The 21,884-nt window shown below is 40.0% G+C and overlaps 1 protein-coding gene and 1 long non-coding RNA gene across 3 annotated transcripts in view; one reads left to right on the top strand and one right to left on the bottom strand.

The window, feature by feature from the left end:
* LOC133521545 (microtubule-associated protein 1A-like) overlaps positions 1–21,884 on the bottom strand; it is a 132,180-nt gene that overhangs the window by 12,878 nt on the left and 97,418 nt on the right. For both annotated transcript variants that reach the window (XM_061856567.1, XM_061856569.1), the window contains 4 exons: positions 7,262–7,400; positions 5,629–5,873; positions 1,018–1,196; positions 351–587 (listed from right to left, as the gene is read on the bottom strand). In XM_061856567.1, coding sequence (XP_061712551.1) covers positions 351–587; positions 1,018–1,196; positions 5,629–5,873; positions 7,262–7,400 — 800 coding nt within the window. The remainder of the gene's footprint in view (positions 1–350; positions 588–1,017; positions 1,197–5,628; positions 5,874–7,261; positions 7,401–21,884) is intronic.
* LOC133521562 (uncharacterized) lies at positions 13,741–14,748 on the top strand. The gene is made up of 2 exons (XR_009799915.1): positions 13,741–14,081; positions 14,190–14,748. It is a non-coding gene; the product is annotated as an uncharacterized LOC133521562 (long non-coding RNA).

Raw genomic sequence — 21,884 nt, 5'->3', positions numbered from 1 at the left:
ATGTCATTATGACTTTCCTGCATGACAATGATGAATACAACAACAATGAAACAACTGCAGGTTTACGAACTAGAATTCCATTTTAATATTTTATTCCTCTACATGTTATTCTATTGCATATTATTTCTGTGGTTGTGGAAGGAAATCCTTGCATATATACTGCTTCCTTTACAATCAAGGATCAATATTAAATTATAACATAAATACATCTTTATTTAATAGATATTGTTAAAAATTTGTTGTGATTATTCATTGAAAATCTTGTAGCTATAAAAATATGTTAAAAATGGGTTTGTTGTTGATTTCGTACTTTATAACTTGAATAATATTCAATTCACAATGCAACTTACGTGGTGTCCATTTAACTGATCACAATTATCCAAGTCTAGCAACTCAGCCGGCCGCTGAACCACTTCTGTCTCAAACTGTTGAACATCTGGCAGCTCAATGTCGTCCATTGGCTGTGGCTTGCGCGGGGACTCGGCTAAGAGGATGTCTGCTCCGGCTACTGTGCCGGGCACAAACACCGGGGCATCTGGGTTGAGGGGGGAGCTGTTCATGTCGACTGAACTGCTTTCCCAGGCAGACTAAAATATTAAATAGCATGCTTAAGTTGAGAGAATGGTGTTCAGTTTTATTTTAAATTTTTATTTGAGTAGACAATGTACCAATGTCACACAAACTCATTTACAAATGACGCAAAACAATAACAATAAAAAACAATGCATTATGTTGTTTAAAAAACTTTGCTTATGAATAAATGGGTAAAATTATCCTTCAAGTTTGTGGAATGTGAAAGTAAACTACCTCACTTGTGTTTACATATAAACAGATGACTAACAGCTGATTTCACACAGGTGATCACATCATGTTTAGCTGTAGTCTTGAAGGTCAATATCGTTGTTAGTATTTTAGAACATTTTTTAGGTTACGTGTAGTTAACAAACGTATATTTTGTTAGCTGATGGTAATGTTTACATTAAGTTATGCAATAGGTAATTTGTTTATTATACTCACATTGTCCTGACAGGGCGTCTCTGAGCGCGGCGGCTCGTCCTGTTCGTCTCCGTCAGGCTCGCTTCGCTGCTGCTCCGAGCGCTCGCCCTCTCCCTTGAAGTAGTTCCACTCGTCTTCGGACTCCTCGCCGCTCTCACCTACATTATCCGCCAGGGCACCGTCGATGTGGCTAGCCTCCACTGCGCAACAACAAAACACCACGTTTAAACACAGGCCACTCACCCCCCAATCATCAACAGGTGACACACCCTCGTTTGCCAAGAAAACACATTCTAACCGCTCAGTTTGACATATAACAAAAGAACAACGACGTGCCGATACCGGCGCTTTATAATAAACACTGACGAACGTAGGATGTAGCGTAATAACCAACACAACGATAATTTACCGGTCGCAAAATTCAAACCCGCGACATTCGCGGACGCCATTTCGAGAACGGCCTGCTGAGACACGCCCGCAATCCTAGTTTACATTTTAAACACGTGAAGGAGCCTGTAATAATCCTGGGTGAAACGACGACCGAGGGATGCGCCTTCAGGCGAACCGATCTATTTCCAGAACACCGCTCCGCATGAATCAACACAGAAATAACCTTTCACAAACGGATCGGTATGTGAAAGTAATTAACAACTTATAAAAATCACGTACCGTAAACGGTAATTTCACTGTACAGATTAATATCTCCACTACACTGTCGGTGTAATATTAGAGTTGTAAGCGAGCAAGAATGTATGGACAAAAGCCGGTCACAATAGGCAAGCGGCCGTCGAAACAACACAGACCTGACGCGCGTTCAATGAGCGACTGACTGTGGGAGAGGAGGGCGCGGGGAAGGGATGGCGAACACGCGGCCGCGGCAGAGGGGGGCGCGCTTCCAGGGACGGGGATGCCGTATCAATTCGTATTATAAAGTAATAAATAATAATACAAGGAGTTCTTTATTTAGGGCATAGGGTTTACTTGTTACTTTATCACTGAAGTATTTCACAATAAAATAATGAAATTAAGAGGAAAGGGGACGGCCGCTTCTCCATACAAACGTAGTCCTCATTTTCCTGTCTGGATATAAACATTATGGAAAATATTTTTGCGTAGGTACTTAATTTTATGTATATTAACCATAGCTGTGTACGTTTGACTTTTTATATTTTGTTTATTGTAAAAATTAGGAGCGAAAAACAGATTTCATAGAAAGTTTTAAATGCACTATACTTAAATTCGAAAAAAAAATCAAACGTAGGTGCATAGCTGTGATTGATATACAACCAATTGTGTCAAAATATTTTCAATGTTAATATCCACAGAGGAAAATGAGGACTACGTTTGCATGAAAAGGCGATTTCGCGTGGGGCCTTCACTTTCGTCTTAAGCAATTTTAGTTAATTATTCTCCCATGTAGGAAAAATAAATAGGTTTGACTAGTTTACTTTATTAGATATCAAGTTGTATGTAAACAATATCACAATTAAATAAAATGTTTCTGAGTATTAACTACCCTACTACTATGGAATAGATATATTAGGTAAGTAGATACTGTAGGTAGATACTTTTTTATTATTATTAAGTACCTTCTATCGGACAGGCCAGAGTAATCGATAGGAATGTACACCGCTTTTTATTTTTATGATACAGGAGGCAAACGAGCAGACGGATCACCTGATGGTATGCGATTGCCGCCGCCCATGGACACCTGCAACACCAGAGGGGTTGTAAGTGTGTTCATGTGTTGACGGCATTTAAGATGGGAATACGCTCTTTTTTTGAAGGTTTGAAGGTTGTATCGGTCCGGAAATACCGCAGGCGACAGTTCATTCAACTTCCGAATCAAATGAAAAATAAAACTATGTTTTTTTGGAAACTGTAATAAATATATTTTTATATTGGTCATTTAATTTAAAAAACTGTTAGAAATCAAACAATAGCCAATTTTCTTACATACATTATATTTCGATACTTACTATTGACATAACAAATTTCGCTCTGGCAAACCCACTTTGTCAGTAGAAAAAGGCGCAAAATTCAAATTTTCTATAAGAATCACTTCGCGCCTACTTTTTTAAATTTTTCGCCTTTTTCTACTGACGCAAATGGCTTGCGGAACTAAAGCTAAAATGTAAAATTGAAAAAAAAAAATTGTCTACATCTCCAGAATCATTAGCAACTTCATTGTCCGCAAATTTCTAAAAATTCCAAGTCATCCTTTGCAAGTTCGGCACACGTAAATAATTTTGCCAATTCCAGTTGAATAATAGCTTGTCCTTTTAAAGTAATATTTTTAAAAGTATCGGCATAATTTAAAAATAGATAATCATGTTTATCCAAGACCCTTGTAGCATCATCTTTCTTAAATGCTTTAGGTTCCAGATACTCAGGAGTATTTTTATTAGAAGCATCGCTACTTCGTCTGCTAGTCCCACAACTACACTTTTCGACGTGATCTAAATTTGCAAGTTCAGCACAGGTAAATATTCTTGCCAATTCTAATTTAAGCACAGCCTTTCTCCGAGGGGTAAATCCTTTAAAAGTATCCGCATAATTTAAAAAAATATAATCAGTTCTGTCCAACTTCGTACTATCGTTTTTCAGGCGATTATAATCATGGTTGTTTACTCTGTTTTTCTTAATTTCAATATCCTGAGGTTGTTTTTCATTTTGTGTACGTGTAGTCGGGGATGCCGTGGTGGGGATGGTCATACATGGTGACATTGGTGACTTGTTTGATTGCTTAGTAGCTGAAATTAATGTTTTTGGTTGAGTTTTCGATGATTTCGCAGCTATTTTTGTTATTGCCATTGGACTTGCATTTGGTTCCATTTTTATTTCTATATTAGATTCTAGCGGATTAGTTTCAGTGGTTCTTGTGACTATTGGTCTATCATAGTTTTGCATAATATCAGAAAAAACCATATCCGTTAACTTTGTTATCGATAACTCGTTAGAAGTTTGAATTTTCTTGTAATAATTCCATAATATCTTAAACTTTTCATCCGTGGTTTCACCTGAAACGTTACGTCGATATCAGTAGGTTCCGTATTGGTAAATTATACATCAGGTACGTAACATAAGCGAAGCAATATAGAGTAGGTATATAAACAGATATCAGGTATTTACTACTTAAGATTAAAAAACAGAATTTTAAAACAGCCAGCAACTAAGTATGAGTCTAAATACGGCATATCGAATTCTATGTATGTAATAATGTAAGTTAAGAAAAAGATAATCACAGAACCATGCATGACTCGGCATGAGGTAAACTTGAATAAATTGGAGTAGCTAAATAAATCATCGTGTTATTACCTATATGTAATATAAAATGTGGAAGATGTAACATAATATAAACAGAGCAAATAGAGCAATACAAGGTGTATAACGAGGAACCCAAAAGATTTTAACTACGCACCACGCATTTCTGAGGCCCAAAGAAGGGAAAATGTTATATGAGTTTAGGTCTATTTCGCAAACAAAAAACCTTTTTGTTGGATTTTTTTAAATGTTAGTACATAAAAATCAAATGTTATTAGTAAACCTGTCACTTAAAATGATTTTTACTTATTTTTCGTAAAACCTAGTTTTTGCAAAAAGTGCAGTTATTTATTATTATTTATGAATGCACAGGTAACTTATAGCTGATATGTGCATATCAATGTCCTGCACTTGTATTTTGCCCATTTATAAAATCTGTCACTTTTTTACATATATCAATGAGGGTATTTAGACTATGTCCCATAATAGCAATTTCCCCATCTAAAAGGCGTTTAGCACTAAGTAACAATAACATAATACTTCATGTTTTTTTTTGTTTTCAATTGGCATTAACTATGAAACTAGGCTAAGTCCTGAAACGTTTATAGGAAATTTTAGTCTTTACATGTGATCAGGATTACACTATTACAATCTTTCGGATTCCTCGTGACACAACCGTGTGTAAAGCAAACCAGTAAAGCCAACAAGTCAATTGATAAAAATACACTACCAAACTTACCTTTCATGAATCTTTCTTAATCGTGACATGCACGGGCAAATAAATAATTGATAAATGTTGAAACACACGCTATCTAGATATTTAAATATACAAAACTCAAAAAGATGCCCTAACATATACGTTTAGAAGATTCTATGTTTTTTTTAAATCCTCATCAACCCAACATGAAACCACAAGAAAAATAAGAGAAGAAAGGAGAAGAAAAAGGAAAGAGAGAGAGAGGAGAAATACCTAAAGGAAGAAGCCCAATGGACTGATATGAATATTAACACCACACTCAACAGAGTTACAAAAGATGGAGGAACCTACCTATATCAAGAAATACTAATTTCCTGGTGGGTCACTCAGTATTTGACATAAAGCAAAAAAATCTATCGTGAAATGATAGCTTAATTAAAATATTTCGTTCCAACATCGAGATCATCAACATGTCATTAAAGCCTTAACAAGTCCCTAAACGAGTGTACTTATTTTCGTGCCACCTTTGCCGTACCGTACGCAGCTTCGGGTAAGTGTCACTGTTCCGCGAACGACGGTGTTCCGCTGCTCCAAGTTACCTACAGCCAGGTCACAGTGATAGACTATTATAGCTGTCTCTCCTAAGTTAACTTATACCATATTTCATGTACCTGTGTGAGCTGGAGGTGTCGGCGGTGCGACGTGGTTCCTGGCCTCCGCGTCCAGATCGTCCGCGTCGACCGCGGTCTCCGGGCCGAGATCCTCGCTGTCACTGTCCGAGTTGTCGACTCCGTTATCGGCCAGCTCGCCCTCTGGCTCACCGCACTCCGCCGCCGCGCCGTCCATGCCGTGGTGCTTGGCGTCCGCGTCCACGGCAAACGGCGGCAACGACGCGTTCACCAACGCGTTGTCCAGCCTGAATATGATTATTGAAATAAGTGGATTCAACAATTGCAATTGCATGAATCACAGCGTAGACTCGCCCACACTGGTATGTAAGAGGCGCATTTTTTTTCGCGTAGCGGAACAGTTTCCAATGTCGAATTTAAACTGTCGTGAGACATACTAACATTAAACTAATTTTACCGTTATAACTCACGTGTTTTTAGTCACACACGTGACATGCTTGGGTGCTTGAGAAAGGAGACCTAGGCTATCCGAAACATGTCGCGCGAGTGACTAAAAACACGTGAATTTAAACCGTAAAATTAGTTTCCAACATACTATTAGCCTTATGTAATAATTATCGTTTAAATGGGATTATTAGTATCGAGTTTTAGTAAATGACTTAATGACGCATAGTCAACTTTATCTTATGTACCTTTTAGGTTAGGCACCAGTGGCGAGGTGACTTTGAAAAGTTTGAAACCTTATTCCACAAGTCTCGAAAAATACAGGACACTGGTTTACTTATGTTTTGAGTTGATTTTTAAGTTCTTGTTCAACCCTTTTCTTGTATCTTTGAAATGGGGTGCCCGTTTATTTTAATTTTTTTTAATTCCGGTCGAATTATCTGCGTAACAAGCATCCGAAATAAATTGTTTTATCCCGGACGAATTACAAAGTGGATCAGACCGCAATAAAAATATGTATAATAATGATGAACAGAGGATCGGATCGGATTAAGGGATAGCGCCGAAAACCCTTGAAAATTATTGTACATACTTCTTTTCGCATGAGGGTAGGACTTTTATAAGGTAGGGCTATATTTTCAGTTTTCTACATATTTCTGCTCGGGTAACAGGAGTCCTGTTGTTCTTATCTTCAGTGTCGGACTCCACATCGATGACTCACACAAGATTAACTTAAGCGCCTCCTCCGAGGCTGATATAATAAATATTTAAGATCGTGCGTGGACTCTCAATTTAGTTTAAAAGTTAGGCAGACCACCGATATTTTCAAGGTCGTCTGGTTTTGTTGATTTCATTATTGAGAGAACGGCATAGTGACATACGCAAAAACTGGTAATTTTATCGGCGGGTTCGTTTTGATTGTCCACGTGAAAATCTAACTATTGGAGATGTGTGATATTTCTGGGGAGGCACCTTCTATTTCGCATCAATTTGTTCTTCCGATTGTGATGCCAAAACTTTTTTTAATGTTCTTTCAGCTCTGCATCGAATCGAGAATTTTTAGGGAATTTGGAATTCGTACATGATGGTCTTCGACCGTCGACAAAGTAAGGATATCTAACGCTCTTTATACCTCCAACAGTTAGTACCTACCAACGATTGGCCAAGCAGCAACCCTTACTTGAATTCTGCGTATATTAATTATCAATCAAAATAAATTAAAAATAGTTACCCAAGATCCATGGGCGGGCGGTTGTCGGCGGCGATGTCGCGCGGGTCCTTCAGGAACACCACGATTATGGAGATGTTGTCGCAGGAGCCCTGCCTTTTCGCCTGCACTATCAGCCGCTTCGTCACTGCCTTCAAGTCATCTGGGGACAACGACGCTCTTTCAGTACGGAGTCATTAACACATCACAATTAGATATGAGTCATGGCAACCTAGTTGAAAATTTTAAGAGAGCGCTCAATGAACGGACAGACCAGTGACTAAGTAAGTGCAAAAAATGCGAGATATCTATTAGCTAATAAAGTACCGGCCTAGTCGATGCTGGTTCGAAAATATTCATAGTAACGTTCGTTCTTTGCTATCATGAAGAATGCTCCCTGTAACCAAACGATTTATGTGGGCACACAACTTTGACATCCTACATAATATTTACAAACAAATAGCTTGCGCACAAATTTTCTGGCCCACTATGTAGTGCCGGGGGCTCGTATTCGTGTCTGATATCGGTACCCTTCTACGATTTATAATTCTTGGAATATCAAGTCCCAACGCCACGAGAAAGTGATCAAATGTGAAGACCGCCTAAAATGTTCTGCATCCCTAATCCCAACCCAATATCATGCAGAAATTATGTATGCTTTATAGGGAGGTAGAGCGTCAAAAAAAACCACATACATATGCCAAAATATCACGTGTAATTTTTCGGTGCACAGCGAGTAAATAGCGAGGAATATTATCAATTTATCAATAAAAATATTTAGCAGTTCCATATGTATAATATGGAGTGGAATTATAGCAGCACAAATAAGTAAAGCACCAGTCGTCAGGCATCCTGAATTTCTCAAGTCTATTATCATAGCTAAAATATCAGTGTGTCATCCTGCGCCAAGGTGTTGCAAAGTCTATTATGTTTGCAATTTGTTGCAGCACAATGGCGAATGGCTGTGACGGATATGGAGCAACGATGTTTATGTTTTGATTGGTCACAAATCTGAAGCGCTATTCGACTTTGCTTTGTGACATCGTGAGAACACGGTTTTTTATTTTAGTCTATTATGAAATTAGGCAATTTCCATTTCAATTCGTTATGACTTATTTGGGCATACTTCGTATACCGTTATATCGTTACTTTTCACATATGTGGCCATAATAATAACGATGAATGACGTATTTTGCTTTTTGACGTGAGTTTGCTGGCATGGTGACCCATAAATATGACTTGTTTTGAGAAACTCCTTGAAACTTATGGCAAACTTTGTGACGTACCGTTTTAAATTTGCTATATCACGAACTGTCAAAAAACTATGAAGAATTGCGTCCCCGCATGCGTGCAAGGATGTCCTTGTTCTGTCTCGCGGTGAGTCAGCGCACCGCTATTGTGCCCCTTCTGTACGTGATGCGCCTTAGGTGTCTGAACCCGTTATCCTCGTTTATATAATTTTCGCATTTGTTACTGCCTAGATTTTAGCAGTCACCGTTATTCAAAATGAGATGTTTTCATTTTACACAAATGGCATGGTAAGAAATAAAACAACTGTCGTTGCATTTCTAAAAGCTTGGATTGTTATAGAAATGGCTACAATGCTAATATTGAAGAAGTCCATTCTGATATTTCTCAACAATAGAGCACTAGCGCATACCTATATATAAAAAGATTCTCCTCGATAAACAAACCGCTGGTATTCCATACGGCTTTTTGGTCGCAGATTTCAGAATCTAACATGGTGGAGATGGCAGGCAGACACACTGTTCACACCCTAGCCGACTTATTTATTATCACATACGACTTATATATTATAAACATGTAACACACACATACCCTCATTTTATACATCTGCTGTGACCTGGGTTCCGGCAGAAAACCAGTGCTTTACTCGAAAGAGTGAAGAGTATCACTGAGCCGTGACCCTTTTGTCCTGCTGCAACGCACACAGTATGTAGGTAGGTACTTTTATTTTATTTTATTGTTTATTAATTATGCCTATTTTGTTGTCTCAATTTTCTTTTGTGCTATTTTTATTTTGTTCCTGTAATAATTTGTGTTCTTTATGATGATTTAAACTTTATATTGTGTGTTTTTGCAGCTGCCAAATAAATGATTTATCTATCTATCTATCTATACCGGGAGTGATTTCTTTAAAATATCGCCAAAAAATGGGTCAATGAAAGTAAACTGACCACAGTGTAACTATACGAACAACAGCAGGAAATGTTAAAACGATTGTTTTTACAGAGAGTAAATTTAATGCCAACAAAGCAATACATGTGAAGTGGGTTAAAAATGCATTATATGATCGTTTAATAAAATTTTTCAGGAAAATCTGAATGTTAATGCATTCACTACATTAAGTCACATGAAGAGCGGCTACCGTTTCTAAACCACTTGAAGTGGCTTTGAGCCCCGACGACGTTCTATGAATTAGCAAGAAACAATTTTGATTAAACTCGACGAGGCCCAATTGGGCACGCCCGACACCCGTGCCTGGGTAATATATTCATCGGTGGCGTGGAATTTGCACGTTATGATACTGGGCAATAACGTCATACCTAAAAGCGTTAACTGGAGGTGCGCTGAAAATTATTGGGCTAATTGACTGTTGTCGCATGACCTGAAGACCCGCCCTGTAGGGAGCGTCTAGTTGCCTCTGTTTATAGAAATATACTTAGCCCTAATTAATTAATTAGCGAAAGTGGTTTCAAAATTAGACGTCTTGCCAATGGTAAAGTCTGAAATTCGATAATTTTAAATTAATTTATCGTAGGGTGATAAACAAATTGGTGTAGGATAGGCAATGAAAACCCAGACTCATCCTCTGGTCACTTTTATAGCTAAAATCAGAACACCACTTCCACGAAAATCCTTTGAAATAATGAATCAAACGAAAAAGAATTTGCTAAGCACAAACCGTAGGTATAAAACACATAGACGTATCAGAAATGCGGTATTAGGACTTTCTGCAATAAAACCTGTCGAATTAGCGAGTGCCTCATAACTCTATGTCTAAGTAACTTTGTTGCAAAAAGTAAGGGTTCATATACGAGTACGTAGCCGATGAAGCACCGAAGAGCGTGTACTACGACAGCACACGCCTTGACTTTGCTCGCTATTTCGGGGCGCAGCCGCCGTCGCCGCCCTTGCTTTTTACCCTGTTTGGTCTGGCTCGTGGCCAACCGCGCCCCGTCGTGCGCTACGGTTTAAACGAACTCGGCAAAAAGTCATGCGAGTCATGATACTAATAAATATTTCATAAAGGTTTATTTTTCACATAACAGCTAGTAGAACCGGAAAAAAGAGAGCGCTAACCGCATACTGGTAATTTTTACAACTATTAACTGCCACTGGTATTTGTTGTGGTATTTAAGTTGTTTTTATTTACTAAACGATCAATGTAGAACTCCTTAGGAATCTCAAGCTGCAAAAGCACGAGTCATCTAGCTAAATTAGTCGCATATCTCCGACACCTAATCAGATGGAAGTATTTCCTTTCACGCGACGCGGAAACGGCCGCAGAGTTATCTGGATGACTCGGATTGGAAGCCCTCGGCGGGTTCAGCGGAGGCGATGATCGCGGCGATTACCGCTCACTAACGGCGATGGAATGCGAAGCGCCGCCATTGTTACAGCCTGCAGCAAAAACTCGTGCAGCACGCTGCACCTGCCCGTCTACACCTGACCAAGTGAAAAAGCCCTATTACAAACATGATTACCTTCCACCTTCTTACATGCTTTTTATGAATATTATTATTGTTGTCAGTAATCTATCTTCAACAATTGTCAAAGTAAAAAAAAAAAACAGTAAAACCTATTATCTACATACTTTCCAAAATAAGTTATAAGATCTTTATGTGGATTCTAGTTTTTTCTTCTCATTCAAAAGCTGGAAAAGAAGATAACATAAGTACGACTACACAGAGTACTTAAAAAAAATAAATGCAAAAACACAACTCTTTTGCAAATTAATGCTGATTATAAACGCAATTTAATAAACATACACGATATACTCGTAAATATACGATATGCCAAACCGATTACAAGCCGCGCATTGTATGTATAAACTATACCACGATAGTGTCCCAAGCATAATAATAGAGGTAGGTAGGATAATTGTAGTAGGTCGGAAATCGCATCTAAGGAGAAGGCAGACGCAGACAGGGAGGGAGGCAGAGGATCAAGTGCAATTTTCCGCCGAGTTCAGTGCAACGTGCATACTCCCAGACTCCCAGCAAAAGTTCTATATAAATATTATCGACACCAAAGCTTTTATTCAGCAAGGCGGAACATAAAATTATCTGCAAATTGGCTACTTGAGAGTTTTTTGTAAATAATGTCAATAGATCTTGAATTTCTTGAGGATCAAATGTTTATATAAGATTCATGGCATTTAAGCAACAAAAAATGATTGAAATGAGAGTTAAAGTCTGACGCTCGCACTCGACGATTGAAACGCCTCTAACAAAATGATAGTGTAATGTGACGTCACGTTACGTTAGTCTGTCCTAAATGTATAGAAGAAAAGAGAAAATTGCTAGTTTGACCCTGAAATATTGTTTATGTATATAGTTGTTTTACAATTTATCTTTTAATAAAATCTAAGGAATCGATTGGTACCTTTTTCTTTTTGAAAGTAAAAAATGAATAACTTTTGAGACTTTGGAGCCTGGTATTTTTTTATAAAGTGTAAAGTACCCAATTCACATACATCATAGATGCTTGGGTTGGCTTATGACTTATCAACAATATCAACATGGCTACACAAATACGTAGTCATTAAAAATAATTTAGACGGCTATAATGGTTTCATAGCGACCTCATAAAGCTGTATTATCAAACGTCACGCCACAACGTGGGATAATGGCCAATAATCAAGAGATTATTTTGTGAGATGTAGAATGACTAAGGAATTCTCAACTTTCTGCAAAAAAATGCGATATGTACATGAGTAATATACATATTAGAAATCAATTTTACAATTCTTATCAGGAGTAGTTAATCGATAATATTTATTCCAGCGCGCTCCAAATTTGTTCACCTGCCTCTTTAACCAGTGTTAAAGAGACGGGCGAATGCAGTCATTGTCAGTGCTTATATGATATGATTCCTAGCAGCCGGCTTTAGGCTGGTGGTTGGAGTAGGGGGGCGCCTCCCAGCCGCCATTGCAGTTTCAAAATAGGAGCCTCGGTAAGCCGTTTCGAGGCAAAGTACTTTTAATTCAATGCCGTAGCTTTCTGTCGTTTGACCGACCAGGCGAAAAAGTTGCTAACGAGGTGATTTGAAACACAATTTGTCCACAAGAAAAAAAACGATGATGATAATAAACTTTTTCTGTCATTCTGTGATCGATGCTGAGCTTTATCTTCCTGAGTCCTGATGATTGGTTGTAAAATTTTCTCAAACTGTATTTGAATCCGGGGCTGGAGGATATATCTGCCTTTAAGAGCACAACTTATCCTGATCCTGAGCTTATCCAAAAGTATCTTGCCATCATCAGAATGTCGTCAAATCATCGAGATAATAAACGAATCACGGTAACAAGCGTATTTAATAAACCAATATGAAAAAATATGTACATTAAAATGAACTATTATTTCATAAACGCGTATTGTATTGGTAAAACATCAAACTGAGTGGTTCCTAAGATTGCAACACGAAACTTGCAATGCTGTCAGGAGGCGGTCAGCAAAAAATCGATCAAGTCAGGAGGGAAGCGGCTATTACGGGACAAGACAGGAATATTAAACGGCCGACTGGACAACAGGGAACCAATTTAGCAAGTGTAGCATTTACTTTTAGGGTCCGTCGTAAAACGTAAAAAACGCGAAACGGAAATCTACGGTGGTCGCACCGCACCCCTATTGCTCTATTAATTTTGATTTGGGGAGTTAAACAGGCGAAATGTCACGGTGGGACTAAGAAAAATGGTAGGTTGTGTTTGGATTTCCCAGTGTCCTGTTCCAAAATTGGCAAAGTGGAACGCTGAGATCAGCGTGTTTATCTAGGTAGCCACAGAAAATTAAAATTACATATAGGTATTAGGCACATACATTGTTTGTTCAATAACAAAAGTCAGGCCTACTAACTTTCTTAATATTTTACGGAATAGTTCGTTCGATTATAACGGAGCCAAAATTGATTACTTATATGTACTTACTTTCAAGTACGAGTATTTCTACGGCGTGTAATATGGAGCTTTCATTGTGGTAAATGCATCTTCAAGTGTAACGGTTATTATATCATCTTACGGTGGATTTGATTAGATCAAATTACGGAATTCCATTGCGTCCGCCATGTAATGGAATGGAAGCATGCGTGCGGCGCGTACGGAATGTGCGTGCATTGTGCAAGGATCACACCCGACACCGCCGTTGCGGTCTAACTGTATCACTATATCTACGGGGTAATTGCTAATGCAAATATGACCTATATTGCTGAAGACAGACCTTATTAGAACTCGTTATTTAGCAATAATGACGATACTGTTGTGATGCATGCGCAATATACGCAAACGCATCACGGCAAGTAGTAGCGCCATAAGTCACATATTACATAGTAACGCCATCTTTCCGCAACTAGCAGCAGACTAGTGGTCAGCGGGTTGAGAACTGGTAAACAAGTGACACCGATAATAGACATTTGGAAATTGAGGGTGTCGCGAAAAAACGCGGACGACCGGCAGAAGACAGAACAAAAGGGGAGAAAATGTTACGCCGTTAATAAGACGGAGACTAATAAAAACATGTAGTTTTACGGACATCGTAGACCATAATAGTATCGATTGGAGTTTGTTGTGATATTTGTGCGTGTGAGTTCCAGAATTAGTCACGGGGTAAGTGTACCGGCTGATCAATTCGCTTTATTGATGTCACTCTGTGATCATGGAAGGATTTTATATTAAAGTGTTATTCACACTCACTGTGCGACACTTTGTTCACAGCATACGGGAACGCCCTTCCTGTCGAATTCGTTTCTGGGAATTTAAACAAAAACTCCCGGAATAACACTGCAGAGGATACGTACCGCAATTTCGCCATAGTATCATAAGACGATTTGGACTAGAGGCTCAAGTACTCGGCTGCTAAGCAAATGTTCCGGGTTCGCTTCCTGCAAAGGCGAAGTCTTTTTGTTTCTTTTATTTTTGTTTGTATTTAGTGTCTTACTTTTATCTTCATTCATTTTGTTTTTATTTTAATTTTTTTGGCTTTTATGTAATTTACGTAAACAAGAGTTTCTGTTAGTTTTAGTCATCGACGAAAATCTCTTGGCTATTTTGGCAGTATCGTGCACTGTGTCTATTTCAACTTTATTTTAGTATTTAAGGTTTTTGTTGTATTTTTAATTATTATACTGTAAAGTTAACTGTCACCAATTGTTTTATCTATCATCGAATTCAAGAACCCGAGTCATTACATTGGCGCCTAACAGGTATTCGGTGGTTTAGATCAGTCCGTGGTGACAGTTGACAACAGAAGTCTGTTTAAGTTTTGTAAATTAGAGTTCAAAGATAATGGACGTTAACGCCTTGCATAAAGATGAGCTGGAGTTTGAGTTGGCATGCCGGGGTGTCTCGGATTGTGAAACTGTGGCAACTATGCGTAAATTTCTGCGGGCTATGTTAAAACGGGAGGCATCCGGGGAATCCTCTACCTCTATAAAAGTTCCCGCTAGATGTGTGGAAGATCCGGGTAAGGAAATTCTCTTTTGCAGGAACAAATTGTCATCCTTAGTAGCACTTATTTCGGAATTGTCAGTCAGTCCAGACGTTGCACTGATCAGGCGGTTACAAACTCGGTTGACACATCTGGCTTACCGCGCAAAATTGATTGTACCGTTAGCTGAAGCTGACACGGAAAGGCACTTGGCATTGCTCGAGGATATTGATGAAGCTATGGTGTCATTAGAGGGGGTGAAGGAGGAGGAGGCAGAGGACGAGGCCGCCATCTCGGAGCAGGACAAGGCCATGTTACACAGGACATTGGGGGAGGAAGGGTTGAAGATATTAGGAAGTTTATCTATAGCGCAGACTTCTAGCAAAGCGGGTTCAAAAATAATTGGAGGCCATCAACACCGCGTGGGTGACGCAGCGGCTCCGGGCACTGCACCTTGCTCTGCACCGGCAGCTATAGCAAGTCGTGCTAGCCTTGAGAGGGGCCATAACCATAAGGAAATACAATCAGAAACTCGGGGCGAAATTCCGAAGGTTCCTTCGGTTTCGCAGGGTTTACAGAGGTCGTCGACATGGGATCCGGAATGTCAAAGGAGGAAGTTAGTTCCAATTAAAGATTGGGGGGTCAAGTTTAGCGGTAGGGATACTGTGAGCATCAATGCATTTCTGGAGAGGGTTGCGGAGCTCAAGGAGGCTCGTAATGCGGACGATGATGATTTATTTCGTTATGCCATAGATCTGTTTGAAGATGAGGCTCTCATATGGTTTAGAGCTAATAGGGGCGTGGTTTCTAATTGGTCGGAGCTAGTGGACCTCCTGGTTGATACTTTCCAGGCACCAAATTATCAGGATGAGCTCTTGGAGGAAATTAAGAGACGAACGCAGAGTAAGCAGGAGAGGGTTGTCATATACTTATCGATCATGCAGAATATGTTTAACCGTTTACCCATGCCGCTTACAGAATCACAAAAATTGGTAATTCTAAGGAAGAACCTGCAACCTTACTACCAGAAGGAAATTTGCCGTGACGCCTTTGACTCCGTGGCAGAATTGACGTCGGTACTAAGGGTGATTGAACAGACCAAGATTCGTTGTGAAGGGTTCAGGGAGCCAACCACGGACAACTTGTCTTTGGAGCGTGATTTAGCATACAAGGGTACCTTAAGTCCCATGCATCAGGAGAACAAAGAGGTAGCAGCCATAGACAATAAAATTGTCAGTAGATCTGTGCAGTCAAAGTGCTGGAATTGCAGGAGTCCGGGCCACAGATTTAGAGATTGCAACTTACCGAGGCAGCGACTCTTCTGTTATAAATGCGGCCGTTTTGGGAATACTGTACAGAAATGTTCTTGCAGTAAGGCGAATGAGGGAAACGGTCAGTCGGAGTCGATGCCTGCCGATTCGACCCCGCAAAAATAAGTCATTCTGTACCGGATGACTGGCAGCAATGGCTAAATACTGTCTCTAGATATTTTAGGACTGGCGAAATATGCAACATACAGCGCAGTCATAGGGATAGACGGTACTACGCAGATATAAGAATCTTGAACCAGCAATTCCTGGCTCTCTTGGACTGCGGAGCTTCAATTTCGGTAATTTCTCGAAACTTTTGTGCAAAGATCACAAGCTTAGGCTTGACGGCACAAAAGGTGGCCGCGCAGGACATATCTATAGCTGATGCATCCGTTCTGACGATTGATACTATAGTCCATCTGCCGATACAGTTTCGAGGAGAATTCAGGGTGGTTCCTTTTTTTGTCATGGACCCATCAAAACATGAAATCATATTAGGTATTAGCTTTTGGGACGCCTTTGGGTTGACAGTGGCGGAGCAGAAGCTGGCTACGGAAATATCGGAGATAGCAGTAGTAAGCTCGGTGGTTTCGCAAGATGAGTTAGATGACAGCCAAAAACAGCGTTTAGGTGTTCTACTGGAAGAGATGGGTAGGGATATAGGAAAGGGATTAGGGAGGACATCGCTCATTAGTCATAGGATTGACACAGGAGATAGCTTACCTACCAGCCAGCGACAATATCCTTTCGCTCCGCCTATTATGCGGGAACTGGAGAAGGAGATCCAAGATATGCTTGATAATGATGTAATTGAACCTTCGTTCAGCTCTTGGCGTTCTCCGGTTCTGTTAGTAAAAAAGGCATCGGGTAAAAATCGGTTGTGCCTTGACAGCCGTCAATTAAATAAAGTGACAGTAAAAGACTCTTACCCGTTGCCGAGGGTGACCACTATTTTAGACAGCTTAAAGAACGCGCAGTTTTTGTCGACTATCGATTTACGTTCTGCGTTTTGGCAGATACCCTTAGAAGACTCTAGTAAAGAAAAAACTGCTTTTGGCCTCGCGGGTAAGGGCCTTTACCAATTTAAGGTCATGCCTTTTGGTCTCTGCAATGCTTCTCAAACTCAACAGCGTCTGATGGATCGGCTGTTTCCACCCGAGTATGAAGGTAAAATATTTACCTATTTGGACGATATAGTAGTTTGTAATGGTAACTTTGAAGATCATTTATCGTCACTGGCTTTTGTTAGGGACAAACTGAAAGAGGCAGGTCTGACCATAAATCTTGAGAAGTGCGCCTTCGCAAGACCATCTCTGAAGTACTTGGGTTATATAGTCGACAAGGAGGGGCTACGAACAGATCCAGACAAGGTTAGAGCCATTCTTGATTATCCTCGGCCCACTACTTATTCAGAGTTGAAGCGCTTTATTGGCTTGGCCAGCTGGTATCGGCGCTTCGTACCAAACTTTGCCATTGTGGCGGCCCCATTGCATGACTTGACGAAAGGAGGAAAGAAGGGAAAGCAGGTTCTGTGGAACGGAGAAGCGCAACAGGCATTCCTCAGTCTGAAAACGGCTCTCACCTCTGCGCCTGTGCTAAGAGTACCGGATTTCACAAAACCTTTTTCGGTTCAGTGTGATGCTTCCAATAGGGGTACTGGTGGAGTTTTAATTCAAGAGATTGAGGATATGAAAATACCGATTGCTTACACTAGTCGAAAATTGACGGAAAGGGAATGCAGTTATTCGGCATCCGAGCGAGAACTGCTGAGTGTTCTGCATGCGGTTGAACAGTTTCGGCCTTATATTGAAGGAACTCATTTCAAGGTCATCTCGGATCATAGCGCTCTCCAATGGTTGCATCGCAATAAGGACCCTCATGGGCGGCTAGCAAGATGGGCCATGCGATTACAACAATTTGATTATGAAATTGTCCACCGCAAAGGAAAGTTTAACACTGTGCCTGATGCCTTGTCGAGAGCTATTACGGAGGATATTGACCTTCTAGAAATTACGCCAGAAGTTAAAGACGACTGGTACAAGTCCGAAGAGGCCAAAGTCACAGCGGGGGCTAATGGACCAGAGTGGGAGATCAACCAAGGCCAGCTATGGAGATGCCTCAAGCTAAAACAATTCCCAGACGAAAACTACGATTGGAAGCTTGTCATACCAGAAAAACTTAGAGAACAGATTATGAGGGAATGTCATGATGATCCTACTGCAGGACATTTGGGTGTTAAGAAATCTGTAAATCGAGTCAGACAACACTACTTCTGGCCGTCGTTGATCAAAGACGTTAAGAACCATGTACGGAAATGTGAGGTGTGCGCAAAGTACAAGTATTCCCAATTGAAACCGTCTGGTTTAATGGGCAGACAGCGAGAAGTAACAGAGCCTTTTCAAATGGTATCTATGGACCTGATGGGGCCCTTTCCAAGGTCAAAGTGCGGCAATACCATGCTTTTGGTCATTACATGCTGGTTCAGCAAATTTTGTTTTTTATTCCCTTTAAGAAATGGAAAGGCATCAGCTATCTCGCAAATTTTAGAGGAAAAGATATTTTTAGTGTACGGAGTGCCTAATGTGATAATTTGTGACAATGGGAAACAGTTCGTGTCGAACGAATTCAAAGACCTAGTGTCCGGCTATGGAGCAAAACTTTGGTATACACCGTATTACCATCCACAAGCAAATCCAACTGAGCGTGTAAATAAAGTAATTGGAGTGGCGATCGCCTCCTATGTTGAAGATAATCACAGAGAATGGGATAGGTACATATCTCACATTGCCCACGCAGTAAACACTTCAGTACACGAAGTGACGGAAAGAACTCCGGCCTACCTTTTTTTTGGTCGGGAGACGGCGATACAAGGATCGAAAGCGTATAACTTTGAGCCTAAAGATCACATAACTATTAATCAAGAGCGGTTTCAGCGAAATTTTAACCTACGTAGCAAAATATATGAAGACGTTCGTGAGAATATGAGGAAATCTTATGAAGCCAACGCCAAGCGTTACAACCTCCGGCGACGGACGTGTGACTATAAACAAGGTGATCTCGTGTTGAAGCGTACCAAACATCTCTCATGTGCGGACAAAAGTTTCATGGGCAAGTTAGCACCTAAATTTGAAAAAGCTGTTATTGCGAATAAGGTTTCCAATGATGTCTATAGACTTCGGGGTCTTAAAGGGAAAGATTTGGGAACCTGGCACGCTAGCGATTTAAAACGGATAGGGTGAATCCAGTCGGATTCTTCAGAGGTGAGGGGATATGTGATGCATGCGCAATATACGCAAACGCATCACGGCAAGTAGTAGCGCCATAAGTCACATATTACATAGTAACGCCATCTTTCCGCAACTAGCAGCAGACTAGTGGTCAGCGGGTTGAGAACTGGTAAACAAGTGACACCGATAACAGACATTTGGAAATTGAGGGTGTCGCGAAAAAACGCGGACGACCGGCAGAAGACAGAACAAAAGGGGAGAAAATGTTACGCCGTTAATAAGACGGAGACTAATAAAAACATGTAGTTTTACGGACATCGTAGACCATAATAGTATCGATTGGAGTTTGTTGTGATATTTGTGCGTGTGAGTTCCAGAATTAGTCACGGGGTAAGTGTACCGGCTGATCAATTCGCTTTATTGATGTCACTCTGTGATCATGGAAGGATTTTATATTAAAGTGTTATTCACACTCACTGTGCGACACTTTGTTCACAGCATACGGGAACGCCCTTCCTGTCGAATTCGTTTCTGGGAATTTAAACAAAAACTCCCGGAATAACACTGCAGAGGATACGTACCGCAATTTCGCCATAGTATCATAAGACGATTTGGACTAGAGGCTCAAGTACTCGGCTGCTAAGCAAATGTTCCGGGTTCGCTTCCTGCAAAGGCGAAGTCTTTTTGTTTCTTTTATTTTTGTTTGTATTTAGTGTCTTACTTTTATCTTCATTCATTTTGTTTTTATTTTAATTTTTTTGGCTTTTATGTAATTTACGTAAACAAGAGTTTCTGTTAGTTTTAGTCATCGACGAAAATCTCTTGGCTATTTTGGCAGTATCGTGCACTGTGTCTATTTCAACTTTATTTTAGTATTTAAGGTTTTTGTTGTATTTTTAATTATTATACTGTAAAGTTAACTGTCACCAATTGTTTTATCTATCATCGAATTCAAGAACCCGAGTCATTACACTGTTTATGTAAATGTATTCCTTCCTGATACTGCTGAAATACAACTTCCACGGTATTACACACGACCAAATTGGTTGTAAATTAACTGAACGAAGAAATGCGTTACATATAACAGCCAATAAAGAACTAATGCAGCAAACCACTCACGGCATATCTGGAAAAGATATTAATCCAACAGCTGCGAAACCGATGCATCATACCCATTTAATAAACGTTATAGCGGCGCGCTGATATGCAGAATTCATTGCTATCTCCACTTAAACGTTGAAGTGTTAATTAAAACCAAGTTTCCGAGCTAAAGCCGTGATGGCGACAAATGCAACTAACGTTCCATTAGCCACAACCACGAACAAACATTTATAGATCGAGTCCAAATAATTATACCAACAGATGTGACGAGTCAAAAGACATGAAGCCCATAAAGAGACGACTAACAACAAAAAACACTTTAGTAGCTGAGATAACATGTCGTATGACACAAAAATACATCATCAGCATCTATTTTTAAACACAGGAACAGAAGATTAAAAGCTTAGAAGAAAAGCAGGCTAGTATTGTTAGCTAGAAATAAACTACCTACTAAGAAATGAATTCGCTTTTGTATTTGGGAATTGTAGTCTGTTTTTGTTTGAATAATAGTTTACCGCGACTATAAATTGATTGTTGATTTGATTCATCGACATTTTCTTAGTCCAGGTTCTAGTATTACCACTAACAAGCGTACAGTGAGGCGTAATGGAATTGTGCGTCAACTTTTGTGCACGCTCGGCGTTCATTAGTTAGGTAATTGGTTTGCAAGGGTGTTTTACTAACCGCTTACAGAGCAATGGCATGTCGAAGGTTCAGACAAACCTGTAGAATTGCGCTCCGCCGATTAGACGTTGGTATGGATCTCAATGTCTCTCTACACTGGTTCGTCAGAAAACTCGGCATGGATGTGTTCCGAAACAAACGGGAATATATGGGCAGCTAGGCGGCCGGCTCGAAAGAGTTAACGCGGGCGTGCACCGCCGGGAGTCCCTGTAATTAACACTCGCAGCACCCGCTCGATTCTATTGGAGCACCGTAATTGGAAGTGCGCCTGTTCGGCTGTCCATGTCGCACCATTGCTCCTGTGTGGGGTTTGCTGGAGTTGTTTTAATGTTCAACTGACAAGAACGCCGCAAATGATCGGCAACAAACTAGTAATGATCAACACTGAATGAAACATTTACTAACACCAGAAACTTTTGTTATTGTTATATCTAGTTTGCACTCAACCTCAAGGCTGCGCACCGAAGAATAACTCATTCCAAAATATGTATTAATATTAATGACGTTACAGCCTTACACCAAACGCTTCATTTCACTGTAATGCTGATTAGATAAACTAATCAAAACATTCTCTTAATTTAATAACCAAGTTAGGCTGCTAGGTAAACTATTTAAGTACCTTTCCACTATGCTCCATTTTATCCCTCCCACGCCTGGAATT

The sequence above is a fragment of the Cydia pomonella genome, chromosome 9, assembly GCF_033807575.1.
Source record: "Cydia pomonella isolate Wapato2018A chromosome 9, ilCydPomo1, whole genome shotgun sequence".
Taxonomy (NCBI): Eukaryota; Metazoa; Arthropoda; class Insecta; order Lepidoptera; family Tortricidae; genus Cydia; species Cydia pomonella.
The sequence above is the reverse complement of the archived record's forward strand: the minus strand, read 5'-3'. Positions and strand labels throughout refer to the sequence as shown.